We start from the raw sequence: 16,944 nt of genomic DNA, 5'->3' as shown, positions 1-16,944 counted from the left end.
GTCTGATCACTTAAACACCAGTTAATTCATACACCCAGGCAGTGGACCTGACTGTGCCTAATCAGTGAATTAGAATGGGCTGGAGGTTGGACTAACCAGCTAATTGGCCCTTTAAGGCAGAGGGTGAATGAAGGCACAAGAAGGAAAAACAGGCTAGGAGAGGCAAAACCAAGAAGGATCTCTGGGTGGAGACACCTCTTCCCTGCCTCCTCCTTGGCAGAGGATTGAGCAGAACCTGCAGCTATATATGTATGGCCCACTAAGATCAAATGTAAATAAACTACATGGTGGTGTTTAACAACTGAACGTCTCCAAATAGTCTGTATAGACAGAGCCGAAAAAGGGGTGGGACCTTGCCCTGTCACATATGGATACCCAGGAACGTGATTCTATAAGTGACCTGTATTATACACACAGAGAGCTTACTGCAGCTCTTCAAGGTACTCAGACACTTTGGTGTGGGCATGGTATAAGAACCTGCAGAGAACAGTTTGAATTGCACACCGTGGTGTGGCATAGTACACTGTCTCTTTCTTTACTGTTTCTGTTATAGTTAGAAATTATAGAATAGGCACATGAGGTTTCCTGTTTAACATATCAGCAGACAAGACTACTTTACAGGAAAAGATCTTAGATAACTTTATAATTACAAGTACTGTATCAAAACAAACAGATAACATATTCCCTTTCGTGTAGAATGCACTTTAGTGTTAACAGTTATGATCTTTTCTTACTTGTTCTCCAGTTTGTTGGGATTTGTACAGTGCATAGATCATCTGCGGACTCATCTGCTGAATTGCCAATGAAGTCAAAGTTAAGACAGTTGAGGACAAGTTTCAAGAGATGCATTGCTAAACTTTGTTGTTGTTGATCCTGAAGGTTTAAAGGTTTTGCCAATACCTATAGTTAAAAAATTAAAACATTTCATTAAGGTGTTTGTATACAACAAATTGAATATAATTTTGAAAACAGAAAATATTTGGTTCTAAATCTTTACAACAGATTGTCAGTATATAGTTAGAGAAATTTCAATTTTTTAAATATAAATTTTAAGTTTTAAAGATTTTTTGCCCATAAAGGATAGAGTAAATTCGATTTTATTCCTCTAAGAGACAGTTCTCTTCTCTCTCATAAAGGCAAGTAAAGTGATACATTTTCCTATAGTATTGGTATATAAATTGTGAATCTCCAAGATACAGACCTAATCTTTAAAGTGTGGTTAAAAACTTAGAAGAATGTATCTACATTTTACATTTGGGGTTCCATACTCATTCTCCCTCATTTGCTCCAGAGCAAATATGTTTTCACTTTACAATTCAAAAGCTCCAGAAACTCCTCTGGGGTATGAGGACCAAAATGGGTTCTTCCTGTTTTACAATATCATCAGTAATACAAAGCCTGTAATCTGAATTTAGCTAACAGTTTGGTGATATACAAGACCAGAATACAATACAACTCACTGTCCCTCAGCTAGCCCTACAGAGCCAAGAGTAAACACTTTTGTCAGTGAAGTTCACTGATGGGATTCGGAGGCTTACAAGAAGCATATATTCTGAGTAAGATGAGTTTTACACAGGTCCTTCTCTAACTACAGCAATTACCATAATATAGAATTACAAAGAAAGCCATCACAACCACAAATTAAACAACTGACTACCACTATGAACATATAGTATAAAGGCAATGAGTTTCGAGCTTCAAACATATTAGTCACTAAAGTTGTTCTTGGGTTGGGAAATTTTTCCCTTAAAGAGTTACTTTTCTGGCCAAAACAACAATCAAAATGCAGCCCCTTCTTACTCAGTGAATCTGCTCCCTGTTTATATTCAGAGTCATATCTGTTGATTTAGTGACCAAAAGTTTTGACTCAGAGAGGGAGCTGGAATCTATTTGAGCCATCAGCAGAATTGTTAACTGAGTTGCAATTGTTGAATCTTCATCACTGGTGACGATGCACGAGACATAAAGAACCCAGCTTGGAAACCAACAGCTTGCTCTATTTTATTTTTATTTTCCAATTACACTTGTTACTCTGCTAAGCTTTCATACAACTTTTATGTGAGTGCTTACATTTTATAGGTAGAAGTTACACCAGTGGTTTGATAAATGTTAGTTTAGTGCACAATTAAATAAGTTAGTAAATGCTATACTTATTACTATAGTTTCCTGAAGAGAAGTTGGCATTATACAGATGTTTTAATTATTACATATTAACTACTACATGGAAGGGTGGCTGGGCTGAACACGTGCAGACTTTTCAGTGTTTGGGAGTATCAATTTAACTTTAGTTCAGCTGAGCTTGAAGGCAACGAGGCTGGAGAATGTTTGGTGTGGCATGTGTGTGAGAAGGGGGCGAGAATGGAGTAATGGGCACTGCGGGAGGGCAGTGTCCAGAAGAGGATACCACAAGATAGGGAGCAACAAGGATCCCAGACAACACTGCAGAGCAACAGGTGAGACACCACCTGCAGAGGGTGCTCCACATCTGGACAGAGCGAATTCCCAGAGCAACCAGCAGGAAGCGCTGTGGTTTTGAGCCTACATGCGTTACACACCTAAATAAATAATTTGATTTTCCTCAAGTGTTGAACAACTAGCAAAGAAAGCACTGAAGGAGTGGGAAGCAATTGTTGTTTTTCAAAACAGACTACTCTCAAATGCAAGCAGTTGCTTGGGCTTAAAAGAAGCAGAGCTCAGCAGCTTCCTAAGCACAACGATGGCCTTGATCAGCAGGGAAGACAAGACGCAAAGAGCAAGGCCCAGTTTTGGAGTCCCTTCAGCCTACATGGGCCTGAGACTCTTTGGCTTCTGAAGGCTGCTCCTCAGTTCCTGCTGTCAAGCCTGTGGAGAGGCTGGGGTCTGAACTCAGCCAGGTAGCCAGGTGAAGGGAACAGGGGAAGCGATCCAAAAAAAAGGCACCACCCGCTGCGGCGCTTTTACTCACCCAGCGGCACTCCAGCGGCAGGCCCTCACTCGCTCCAGGTGTCTTCGGCAGCACTGAAGGTCCTGCCGCCGAAGACCCGGAGAGAGTGAAGGTCCCGCCACCGGGGTGCCGCCGAAGACCTGGAGCGCCACTGGATGAGTAAAAGCGCCACACTGGGTGGTGCCTTTTTTTTGGATCGCTCCCCCTGTTCCCTCAACAGGGGAAAATTTAAAAGGCGCCAAGACATTGACAAGGCGCCACTTGTGCTCAGTGGGGGAGCGGCTGCTGCCCCCCTCCTCCGCAGCTACGCTACTGTCTGAACTCTCTCAGAGTGCCACACAGAGGCTCACAGGGCTAACAAAAGAGGCAGAAACCCCTGGTCAGACCAGGCTGCTCTGCCACATAAAGAGGATTTATCATCCTTTTTTAATAACACTAAAGTAGAAGGCCTAACTAAGCTAAAATAAAACTAAACTAGGGAAACAATATAGGAAACAAGAAGAAAAGCTCAGGATACTTGCTGCCTACTTTGGAAGGTAGAACATAACTGAAGAAGCAAATAGACAAACTGGACAGGCACTCAAATATTCAACCATTTTATCGGTTGCTCGTGTGTGTTCTAATTTGATGTAAGCAAACACCAGTCTAGGTCCAGACTGACCTTGTCCACTCAGAGTAATACCTAGCATAAATTTAAAGCAGTAAAAACATAAGAGCCTCATTTTAAGGCATTTTAATACTAGATTCAGTTATAAAACAGACTTACCTCCTTTAGAAGAGAGCATGCCAGCACCAAAATATCCTTTAAAGACGTGTCACGGAATGAGGTAGCTATTTTACGATGTTTCGCTGAAGGTCTTGAATAATCAACCTAAAAAAAAAATAAGGCCACAAAAATAAGGAGTCTCTTTTCGTCCTTAAGACTAGTGAAAGGGCATTTCTGGCACGAGGCATTAGTCACAACAGATGAAGACTATGGTCTGGTACCAAGTCCAGGCCTCCTGGTTTCTCTTACCAACACCCACTGACTCTGTGCTTTCCTATCCGTTGTTGTTGTTCTATTTTTTCCTATATTACCTATTATTTCTGTTTTATCCTAGTCCCTACTCATGATGCTGACTTACTGGGTCTACAGCAACACCAAGAACAAGCAGAAGCAAGCGATGAGATATTCAGCAGCTGTTCTGCAAAACATCACCTATGGATTTCATGTGAAATTGCTCCTACACTCTGGAGTTCTGTGAGAGAGGGAGAGCTGGTCTGCACTTTGACTGTTCCTGTTTTAGTGTTGTACCAAGTCAGGTCACCAAATCATTTTTCCTTTGCTTTAATTTTGGTGTTTTTCCTTCTCTCTGATCAATACACTCCATTTCTAGCTTGATCCCTACCCTCCATCCCAAACCATGAACTCTAGAATCAAAATTCACTCTCCAGGATAATTCTTCTTTGAACTTTATGTACAAAACCACAAAGAGCCAGCTACTGAGATTATATGTCTACACCACATTTGGAGGCGTGACTGCAGCTCAGGTAGGCATACCTATGCTAACTTTAATCTAGTTTGCACAGCTAAAACACAGTCAAGACATGGTCATGTGTATGATATGGGCCAGCAACATATGTACCCAGTGTTCTGAGTGGGCTTGTACAGCTGAAGCCTATTTCACCGTGCCTTCGCTGCTATATATCTTTTGGCAATGTTTTCCCCCTTCCCACTCCGCAGCTGATGGGCAACCTACTTTTAGGTCACACCCACCCATTGAGAAGTCTTGGTCCCCTAAACACCTGGGGTTTTAAAACAAAAGAATCCTCCAAGTCTAAGTCCTGTTTTTTAATACCACTTCTGTAGTGTGCAGGGGGACTCTGACACACTGCTTTAGCAGAGTTACATTCATCTCATACAAATGGGAAAAAACTGTACATACTTACTAGGTTCATTTCCTGAGTCAGTTCTGAAAGAATCATCACTCCTATGATATAATGGTCCACAGTTGCCTACAGAACAAAACAGATAAATTCCCTAATCTATACATCTAAAATGTAACACTAGACATTTCTAATATTAGCAGAAACAGGTTGGGTGAACCTAAATTTTTAGGCTGAGATTTTTAAAGTTGTCTACAAGATTTAGATGTCCAATTCTCATTAAACTAGTATGAATTGCAAGGCCAAATCCCCAAAGCGGCTTTCAAAATCTCACCATAAAACATTAAAACTTAAGGATGATATTATATATCTTCCGTTTAGAAATATATATTCTGAATATCTACATTAGAGGAACTCAACTATTAAACACTTCTCTAGGGTTAATTCAATCCTTTATCCTTCCAAGGTAGCTATAATGAGTCCCACATAGTTTAGATGAGAGTTTAAAAAAAAGTGTCCTGGGTGGATTAAAGATCAGATGGTACTTTTCAGAAGAGTACAGACTTGCACTGAGGTCTGGTCAAACATTCCCCGTTATACTGGCAAGCAGAATGCTGGTTTTGGCCTGACTGACATACTCCATCCTGCAAGTGTCTGCATCTTACCGGTGAAGTAATTCCTCTATATATTTAGTGTTGTTCAATGGGAGCCACACAGGATCATATCAGAGGGTGTGACCCACAACTGAACAATTCTTTAGAATGCTTTGAGATGAAAGGCATTCTATAAAAGTGTAAGTGTGAAATTACTACTAATAAACAACTCTTTATCATATTATTCATAGAAATGATTTAATATTACTTTGCACTTCAATAAGAACACAATAGAGTTCCCTTCACTGGGGCATTACAGAGCACTGAATATTAAAACATGATTAAGATAATCACTTTTTTTAAAATATTTAAAATCAATGGTAAACTAATTAGTGTTACAGACTACTGCCTTTGGTTACAGAAGGTGGACATAATCCTCTGAATCAAAGTCTGCAATCAACAGTTGCTCAGCTGTTTCGGGACATCCAGATAGCAGTGTAGACCTTTTCTCTCAAATGTGGAACTTGCCTCAGTTTTCCTTGCCTTAGTCACCTCCAGACTGGATTAATCTAGTAACCTTGAAGAGCACTCAAACTTCAGCTAATGCAGACTTTCGTTGCTTACACATGGGGTCTGATTCTCCACTGTCCTTCACCTTGTATAGTCATTTATACCTGTGCACAGTGGGTGTACAAGGCTACCAAATCAGCATGATGGGGTAAGAGGTTTTTTTTAAAACACCTGCCTTGCACTGGTGTGAATGACTATATAAGGTGCAGAGCAGTGGACAATCAGGACCATGGAATATACATTACACCTGTGCTCCATAGAATGCCCTGGCTTCCAGTTTGCTTCTAGGTAAAAGATAAAGCGCTGGTTTTGATTTAAAAGCTCTTCATGGTTTATGTCCTCCCTCCTCTGACACCGGTGTTTTAACCTGGCACTTGTGATCAACTTGATTACCCAAGCTGATAATCCCAAGATTTATACATCTAGGGTATGGTGACAGTGTTTTCTCAGAAGAGGGTCTTTGATTCTGGAATTAATTTCCTTCCCTTTTGCCTGACAGATGCCATTTTTGTCAATCTTTTCAGCACACTTCAAGGCCCACATATATGTTCAGGCTTTTCCTGATGGGACCAGAGTAGGAAGGGCCTCTTTTGGAAAGTGGGTATGGGAAGCGCACAGAAGCAAGGTTTTTTTCAGGGTCACTGTTATTTTGTCTGTTTAAATGTGCATTGCTCATGTGGCACTCTTGATATTGGTCAAGTGGCACTCTACAGGTTTGGTTTTGCTTTTTGTTCAAACTAACAAAATGGGTACTACAAACAGAAAAAGTAAAAGTGTTCCACAATCATGGAGCAGATAACTATGGGAAATAATTTAAATAGATCTTGAATAGTAGCTTAAACACCTTAATGTCTTTCATATCAGAACCTCAAAGCAGGTTGCATATATTCATTACATCACACAAGCACCCTGGGTAATAAGAAAATACTAAACATATTTTACAGATTGGGGGAGGGGGGGACGGGACTAAAGCATAGACTTGCCCAAGTTGGTAGAGAGAGTTAGTGGAAGACCTGAGAATAGAACACAGGAGTCCTGACTCCTAAACACCTTCTCTGCACAGTAAATTACATTCTAATTCAAACTGGATCAAATTCACATATGATTACTAAGATGGACATAGCTAAGGCTGCTATTCACTAATTATCAACATATACTATTATGGCTTGATTTTTTTTTTTCAATTTCAATAGTAAATTCAGTTCACTAGTAAATTTATAGCTTCATTTTCTCCTCTAGAGGAATTTTTAATTTAATGAAAAATCTCTTACGTAGCAAAGTTTTTTTTTGTATTTAAGCCTCCATTATTAGTGAACTACCCAATGCAGATTCACACTGCAATCATTAATATTAAATGTAAAATCCAATTACACTTATAAAAATAACTGCAAAGAAGCTACAATATACTACTCAAGAGTTTGTTTTTAATAAATATTACAGCCCATCTTTTATTGTCATTCCCAATTTAGCTCAAAAAATTCCATTTACATATTATAATCAAATTATTTTGAAAAAGAGAAACAAATGAAGCATAAATCTGACATTCAATGGCAGAGAACACGACTGAAACTGTTGCACCCATTATTTTCCTTGTGGAGTAGCCAGAAACACCACCACAGACAGCGTCCTGGACCAACAATACATAATACCATCCCTTAAGGAAATAAATGCAGAAATATCTAGACAAATCCACTACAGATATTTCATTGAAATAAGTTCTGGAAAGAAAATAACCCCTCTGCCCCATTCCATGTATGCATTTTGATACTAATTTCCTTACACTCTTGAGTTTTAATGTTGTTCCTAATCTAGGGATTATGGATGTGTTTAGAGACTAGTAGAAAAAATACAAGAATGTATCCGTGCCACTCACCAAGCAGCACCAATAAAACTCTTCACACCACCTTTCGTTTAAAGATCACTGGTCATAACCTTATTGAACTGTTTTACTCCAAACCTTAAAAGGAATTAACCAAAACAGTTGGGTCCTTACTTAGCTATGTGTGCATTGCAATCCCTTGCAGCTAAAGTCCCCGCCTAGCCTTCCTTCCATGTACAAAGTCAAGCTCATCCCTGAGGGTGCAATGCTCCATAAGTATTACCTGTCTTTAGTCTCCTTATTTCCAAAGCTCCACCTAGTCTCTGAGATAAGAGGCAATGACATTTGTAATCTTCCTGCACGTTCCTCTGGACTGCTCATTGAGGGCATCACAACAACCCACACACACCCTGAATCGTTTGCTACTGCTTCTGGCAATGTCTGCCAGGCGATCATTGCAGATCGTTGTTTTTCAGAGTCAGGAAAGAATTTGCTCATGTAGCAGAGTGGAAGGTTTCACCTTTCCCTGACCACCATGCTAGTTTCACCTGACAGATTTTCATGCTGGTCCCTGCCACCTGGCCCTATCTAACCTAATTGCTCGAGGGCATACTGGGTCCAATCAGATTCCTTGTGCCAGGATCGATGAAGCCAAGGTTGGGTGGGAAGCAAGATGGCCCCAAATGCTGGAGGGGAAGGTGAGTAACCCTCCCTTATTCGCTCATCTCTCTTCAACTAAAAGCTCAATTATTGTGACTTGGGTTTAAACACACTAGGTCATAAGACAAGGAAAGCCCACAACGCCAACCCCAAACTGTGAACCACCTACCCACTTCCATTGCCTAAGTGGCAGACTCCTTACAAATTGTGACTCCACCCCCACTGAGACATAATACACATTCTAACTCTCTCTTTTCTTTTCTTTCTTTTTTTTTTTTTTAAAGCAATCAGCTCTGCTTTTTTGGGTCACGCAGGAAAAGATTTTTAATGTGACCATGAGAGAGGAGGAATGCTGACCATGTCATTATCAAAACCACTTTATGTGTGTACAAAACAACAGATCATCTCTGCAGTACAGTAAAAATCTTTACACATACCTTTGCAAGTAGTTACAGTTAGGGCAGTATCTCTCCATATTCCTGTTAATAAGCTACATGAGTATGGCAGACTTGTTATCACAAAGGCAACACTGTAAAGATTTTAATGGCAACCACTGTATCAAATATAGAAACTTTTTTCTTTTTGATCCATTATCAAGGACCAGTGTTCAGAAAAGTGTACCGGTCCTGCAAAATTTTTGTACTGGTCCTACAACTGACCACTGTTTGCACAATTGTAGCAGCCAATATTGCAATACTCACTACAGTCAGAGTTAATGCTTTATTCCATTTGAAGGATGAGATTCCCACCTTTCAGATGGTATAGTACTCATTTCTTCATGTTTTTGAGATAATAGCTGTTAAAACTCTATTAGAATTCAAGTGGGGAAAAATAAAGATGGTAACCATAATGGCATGATTTTAAAGTCGGCTAACTCAAACTGCCAAGGTGAAAAACAAGTGTTTTATACCTTTGAAAAAAATGGGGAATGGAATAAAGCATTCCATGCCCTGGCAGTTTGCTAAAAACTAAACCTTAAACCTGGCAGGTCTGCTCTGGTCCTTTGACCTAAGCAATTTTTTTTGGCATTGGTCCCTGCCTTTCTAATCTGTGTATATAAATATCCTTTGGGTTACTCAGCAAGCTATTCATTAAGTGAGAAGAGAGAGAAATTTAATGCAAGACTATGTAACTTTAAGTAGCAGCATGACTGGATAATTTTTCTTACCTGTAAAAATTTTTTTACATCAGCAATAATGTCTCTGAAGATGAGCTGATCTTTTTGAACCTCAAACCATCCTAATTTTGTAATCTTAGCAATGACCTGAACAAGAGCCTGGATGACAAAAGGAGCCAGTTTGGGTTGAGAGGCTACGTAGTTCAGAATGTAATTCCCTATAAAGAAACATGCTTAGTCAACATCACAATTCTTTTAAAAAACACACTTGAGCCATTATAACAAATGTGGAAATCTAGGTCATGTGATGTAATTTTTTTTATGCTTAGAATAAAAGACACTATTTTCAAAAAATTAAGTCATGGAAACTATTAACTACATTGGAGCTATTTGCACCAAAGTATGTATGTAATTATCATTCTAACATACATTTGACAATAGTTTGTGAATACCAAGGATGCTGACCGGTTAGCCAATTTAATCATTCATTTTGTCCCACGTATTGGGCATCAATTACTCTGCCTTAAATGCAACAGCAGCCTTCATACCTCATTTATGAAATACAAGAAACTAACAGTGTTCTCAGGCATGCGCATGTACAGGCTGCTTTCAGTTCTGTCGAGGCATACTTCCTAGGGCAGAAAACTTTTCACCTAACTTTTCACCTTCCTCAAATAAGAAAACAGTTTCCTGGGGAGTGGAAGGGAAGGTCATTTCTGTTTTATACACTTGCAGGATGATTTATCATATACCTGTACAAAAATTCATTTGTTCCTGAGGAGAAAAACAACATGTAGGCTGAAATTAGTCATCAAGAGAGGTGGATTCACAACCCTGTAGATTCAATCCTTTCTCCACAGAACAGGTACAACACTAGCCAAAGTAGTGCAGACTTCTATATATTTCCTCAGTAGGGAGCCTCAGTACTAATCTGAAAGGCTTTCCTCTATGTACATTCAATCCTAGGCCTCTCAGACATTTTTCTACAAGATTAACACCTCTTGCAAAATACCTAAAACTTGTTTGAAACATTCTAAAATGTTTGTGTTCTCCTGTGTTATCCCTGGTCTAAATAACATTTGACAGTACTGATAATTCCAATCTATTTCAGATGTTTCTCATGCAAAATGATTAATTATTCAAAGATCAGTCCTACTAAGATTTACACACTTGCTTAATTTTAAGAACATGAGTAGCCACAATGAAGTTAATGTCACACCCTTAAAATCAAACACATGTGTAAGTTTGTGCAGGGTCCTAAGTCTGGAAGTGAACTCTGCCCTGACTCGCTTATCACAACTGCCAAGAGCTAATTGGAAGGGGAAAAAATGGAGTAACATGTAAATATAAGAGATTAGTAGGTGTACTAATATCTAGGAATTTTCATGTTTCTAAACATTCACTAACCTTCACTACACCTTGTGAGGTAGGTAAGGATGACAACTATTATATTCATTTTACAGATGGGAAACTGGGTTCCTCCTAAAATTCTCCTATATGCAGGGGAACACAGCCACCACTACACCCCTGATGGATGCAATGTATATTTGCATCCACAATCAGTGAGTTCGTCAAATAAGGAGCTGGCAAGAAGAGCAGGAAATGAGTTCCATCATGTCAGGCCCCTCTACAAGAGTAAGCGACAGCAGGAAAGGGCACTGTGCTCTCTTTTACACCCATGTGGTCTGGTTCTCTCCCTTTTGTCCAGTAAAGCACAGAAAGGACTTAATGTAGTTTCTAGGTCCCAGCAGGTGCTTACTGCTCTGGCAACTGGAAAATCCAGCTATTTTTGTCTTTGAAAGTGAAAAAATTTGATTTGAAAGTTAACAGAAGAGAATAAAAGCAGAACCCGACAGTGTCAGGTTAGAGTCATTCTCTGACTACAACTACAATTTTAATAGAAATAATACAAGTTACTTACTGATGTCAATCCTTTGTTCAATGGGTAAAGGAGTTGTTCTGCTTACAAGTTTGGAAAGACATGTTGCTGCTAGAAGCTGAGCATAGGATGTCTATAGAAACAAACACCATACCATTTTATTAAAAGAAAAAAAAAAGGTTATGCGAAAAGAAAGCAGAACGAACACGTAGGAATACAGTTTGTCAGACAATGATTTGGCTATATATTCGATATACGAAAAATTAAATATAAATACAACATTGCTTTTAAAATCACTAAAATTTCCAAGATATAGGAAATAAGACGACCCTTCCGTTCCCCTTGTCCAGCACCCTCAAAAAATGTAGACTTGTGATTGGAACTACTTTTCTAACAACACTTTCCCATTCTTATCACTGGCTGAGTTTTCAAATATTTGGTTTTAAATCATTTGATGTTTTATAACTAAGGGATGAATTTGTCACACCCTAGATTTAGTCACAAGAATCCTGGATTCGAACATCTGAAGTCTTGATTTGCTTTGTTTGTTTAATACTCATGACTTTAGCATTTGAGTTTTTTGTGCATGATGGTAAAAATAAGCTTCATTACAGCCCTGAAGACTGAAAAGTAAACTAAGTTCTTCATCTGAGACCACAAGAGATGTGATCCGCAACACCTCTGGCAATGCCATGGATCAGACCAGACATCTCTATGAAAACTGTAATTGCACTTGGAATGAAACTCCTTAAAGATATTCTTTAATTCAGCAAATTGAGTTGGGGATTTCAAAGATGACTCTGGCAAAAATCAACATTCAAAACTGTTATTACAACTCACACGCTGTCATTTTCTCAAGGGTATTGCTTCACAACTGCATAAAACACAAAAAGGCAACATTCACACCTAATCAAATGCTAGTCCTTCAAGTATTAGCCCACTTCCATTATGTCACTCAATTATACCAATTCCCCTCTAGCAGACTCACTTTCAATTCAACAATACTATCTCCCTAAATGCACACATGAAAGACCTGAAGATCACACTACAATGCACAATTTTAACATCAACCTTCCAACACGATATTACTTAATAGTTTAATCACAAACATCTTAAAACTGCATTCTTAGAACTTCCATACCATACAGTAGTCAAAAAACACTGGGCCAGATTATCAGCTGTTTACACAAAAGTGTTGGGGGAAAAGCATAGCTCTAATCCACCTTTTTACTCCCTTGATCTTGGGCCTGTTGGAAGCCAAAACAGCCATAGGACCACTTTAAGGTTTCAGTGGCCTCACAGGAAGCACTGCACCAGCCCCGGATCAGATAGAGCAATCTGCACCTGCCTACCTCCACCTCTGGCATGCTTCCTTCCTAGCCCTCCCACCCCTGTGCACTACCTCTGTTGGAAAAGTCCCCAGCTGCCCCTCCAGTGTAGCTTTACACTTGCTTTGTGCTGCTGAGTTGGGGTTCAGCATCTGGCCAACAAAATTAATTACGTACTTGAATTTCTTACCCTTTCAAACCACTGTTGCCTGATCTGTGGATTGTGTATTAATTATACTGATTACTTAGGATTTTCCAGTTAACACTCTGAGGGTTTGACGGATTCTTGTCTCAAGATCAACCCCAGTTTTATCAAAATTACTGGTCAGTTGGGAACCCCGATATGCATGGTTACAACACTCACACTTCTGTATTTGTAATAGTTTAATAATACAGTTAGCAAAGTCACCAACACTCTAAGCCAGCAAGGTAGACAGAAATAATAAAGAATGTACATTTGAACACCCATATACTCACACCATCCCTTGCAGAACAACCTGAAATATTAGCCATTATCTTCCTCATCACTATCACCAGTGGCCATCATCCTGGCACCTCTCAAGGGCAACATACATCTCTCTCTTTCCAAGCATACAGGTGTTTATAATATGTTACACTGATGCCGCTGTGCCTAACGCATATTCAGTAGGGGTTTCTCCCCTTTTTCTTATTTGTGTTTCCTTATCCCACTGTCATAGATATAAAGGGAGAGGTAACAACCTTCCTGTATACAGTACCATAAAATCCCTCCTGGCCAGAGGCACGAAATCCTTTTACCTGTAAAGGGTTAAGAAGCTCAGGTAACCTGGCTGGCACCTGACCAAAAGAACCAATAAGGGGACAAGATACTTTCAAAAGGGGGGGGAGGTTTTGGTCTGTCTGTTCTGTGTGCTTGCCGAACATAGATCAAGGAAGCAAGCAATCCAACTCCATTAGAATTAGTAAGTACTAGCAAGGGAATGCATAAGCTTATTTTTGTTTTGGCTTGTGATTTTCTCTGTGCTGAGAGGAAGGTGTATTCCTGGTTTTCTTTTTGTAACTTTAAAGTTTGGCCCAGAGGGAAATCTGATTGCCCTGTAAGATTATCTTCAATTCTGATTTTACAGAGGTACTTCTTTTACCTTTTTTCTCTCTAATAAAGTTCTGTTTCTTTTTGAATCTGACTGGGGTTTTTTTTTAGTCTCCTAAAAAAACCCAAGATTGGTCTGTGCTCATCTTGTTTATTCTCAGGCCTCCCCAGGAAAGGGGGTGGGGGCTTGTGAGGATATTAGGGGGGTCCTTTCCCTGAGTTTGTCTAAATCACTTGGTGGTAGCAGCGTTACCTAATCCAAGGTACAAGGGAGAATTTGTGCCTTGGGGAGTTTTTAACCTAAACTGGTAAAAATAAGCTTGGGGGTCTTTCATGCGGGTCCCCACATCTGTACCCTAGAATTCAGAGTGGGAAGGGAACCCTGACACCTACTAATGTTGGGGTGCCCTTATCCTAGAGTTTAGTATATTAATGATTTCAACTTATTACCATATACGCCAATTTGTTGTCAAGGCAAATTCATAGTTAAGTATTTGCCAATGATTCTATACTAAAATATCCAAGCCTAATATCAGTTTAATATTCCTGGAGTTGCCAAATATTATGTACAAACTTCTCTTTTAAACACTCTATTCCCATTTCCCCAAAACTTAGGTGTTACCATTGGGCCACTTATCTGTGCCAAAGTTCATAAGCCTCAAACCTTATGCTAACTGCTTAAGCCAATGTCTTACAGCAGTAGTTCTCAACCAGGGGTACGTGTATGCTGAGGTCTTCCAAGTGGTACATCAACTCATCAAGATACTTGCCTAGTTTTACAAGGGGCTATATAAAAAGCACTAGCAAAGTAAGTACAAACTATAATTTCAGACAGACAATGACTTGTTTTTGCTGCCCTATATACTATACACTGTACAATGTAAATGCAATTGATTAATTTTATAATTATATGGTAAAAATGAGAAAGTAAGCATTTTTTCAGTAATCGTGTGCTGTGACAAGTTTGTATTTATGTCTGATTTTGTAAGCAAGTAGTTTTTAAGTGAGATGAAACTTGGTCATGAGCAGCACGTGAACCGCCCCGAGCCCTGCCCCTTCTGCTCGAGGCCCCACCCCTTCTGTGCCCCCCATTCCATCCCAGAGCCGCCCCAGCCTCGCCCCCCTAGCCCTGGAGCGAGCAGCACAGCAGCGGGAGGGCGGGCAACGTGGCTGCAGCACCCCCACCCCAGAGCAGTGGGAGGGAGCCCCACACCCTAGCCTCAGAACAGCAGGAGGGCAGACAATGCGGCCTCAGCCTCCCCAGCCCCAGAGCACGGGGAGGGCTGGAGCTGGGGCCATCCCACGGGGAGATTGGAGCAGCCGTGCCAAGCGAAAGCTGGAGGGGAAAGGGGCCTGGGGACAGAGCATGGGTGGGGCCATGCCTGGCTGTTTGTGGAGGAACAGCCTCCCCCAGCCTATGGCACCCACTGTCCATGCTTGGGGTATGTCAGACAAATGAGACTCTTGAAAGGGGTACAGTAGTCTGGAAAGGTTGACAGCCACTGTCTTACAGGATACAGGCCTGGAGGCTTCCTTGCATTACTGCTAAGTAAAATTAATGCTAAAACTAGCTCTATGGGCTGGGCTACACCACACACATAGATATACACTATGATTTTTAATAATCTCAGCTCAATTAAACAATACACATTACATCTGAAAAATATGTATGGTTTAGTAAAGACAGACCTTGTTTTATATGTATTTGTACATAATGTAAATAAAACAACAATCAAGGAATTTACTTGCTATAAATTTTCAAAAGCAAGTTAGATGTGAAATTTTAAAATGATTGTAACAAACTAACAGATTTACTTGAAAATTCATTACTGAGGAAAAAGTGCTATAGTTGAATACATTATATTCTTCATAAATGCAAGAGGTTTAATTCCTGCTTCAAGTGTAAGCTTCAGCACAACTATAATCTTAGCAATGGAGCCACTACCATGCCTCTACAACAACAGAAATGGAAACTACAGCTTAACAACAAAGCTGTTGAGCACCATTTTGATGTCAGTTGATAATTATACATGGAAAAGACTTATTAGATCATAGAAGCCATTCACCCACCCTATGAGAAAATGTACCACATATTAAATCAGTCTTACACCTGATCTCAGACAATCATACACACACAGAAAAAGAAAATTTACTAGAATTCTGAATTTTCTGTATCTTAATTACAACAATTCTGTAGCTCAACTGTATTGTTACATTTGTTCACATTATGGCCCCACTCCTGTAAAGACTTATGCACACACTTACAATTAAGTATGTGTGTAAATCTTTGCATGACCAAGGACCTATATTTGTTTTACTTGATACTATTATGGAATTCGAATGATTGTAATGCAATTACTATGCACCGAAAATTGAAGAAAACAATATTTATGCTTGCATTTCTCACATCCTGAACAAAAGTCTTACTGAAGACACAGAATAATTGAGTCTTTTCTAACAATAAGATTTTGCACCTTTTATCCAAGGATCTCAAAGCACTTTACAAAGCTGAGTAAACATTTATATAACAATTTATAGAGAGAATAATTAAAGCAGAAAGAAGTTAACTGACTTGCTAAAGGTCAAAGAAAGTCAGTAGCAGACCTGGAAATAGAAAGTTGTAGGTGGCCTGGCTCCAAAACACTCGATTCACCAGACCATTGTTCAATGAAGAGACCACAGCTGCAACCACATATGAATGGGACTCCTCATATAAGTAATCCTTACTCAAGAGTATGGATTACAGGATCAGGCCAATGTGCTATACTAACTTTGAATATTTTCATTTTCCCCCCACTGAGAATGCATTTTGCAACATCTATTGCAATAACCTAACTGTATCATAATGATAAACAGAATTAAGAACTCCTTGAGCATCCATTAACATGACAGATGAGTCAAGTTCTTCCAAGGCATTACCAACTATGTCAATGATTTCCAGATAACGGACATGTCTTAGGCATGTCATCTGAAATCATAACGTTCCAAAACACAGTAATGATTATGAAGGACTGAAGGTTTAACTCAGGGTTGGTTCCCCCACCACCTTTTAAATCTGACAAAATATCTGCAAGTAAAATATCAGTACAAAAAAAAAAAAGACATAATACTCTAAAAATC

The 16,944-nt window shown here is 39.6% G+C and overlaps 1 protein-coding gene across 1 annotated transcript in view; it reads right to left on the bottom strand.

Moving 5' to 3' along the window:
* Positions 1-16,944, bottom strand: part of RANBP17 (RAN binding protein 17) — a 257,021-nt gene that overhangs the window by 228,139 nt on the left and 11,938 nt on the right. The window contains exons 3-7 of the mRNA XM_074960698.1: positions 11,470-11,560; positions 9,600-9,766; positions 4,853-4,918; positions 3,690-3,794; positions 735-900 (exon numbers count right to left, since the gene is read on the bottom strand). Of these exons, the coding sequence (XP_074816799.1) occupies positions 735-900; positions 3,690-3,794; positions 4,853-4,918; positions 9,600-9,766; positions 11,470-11,560 (595 nt within the window). The remainder of the gene's footprint in view (positions 1-734; positions 901-3,689; positions 3,795-4,852; positions 4,919-9,599; positions 9,767-11,469; positions 11,561-16,944) is intronic.

Source organism: Natator depressus, chromosome 8 (genome assembly GCF_965152275.1).
Source record: "Natator depressus isolate rNatDep1 chromosome 8, rNatDep2.hap1, whole genome shotgun sequence".
Taxonomy (NCBI): domain Eukaryota; kingdom Metazoa; phylum Chordata; order Testudines; family Cheloniidae; genus Natator; species Natator depressus.
The sequence above is the reverse complement of the archived record's forward strand: the minus strand, read 5'-3'. Positions and strand labels throughout refer to the sequence as shown.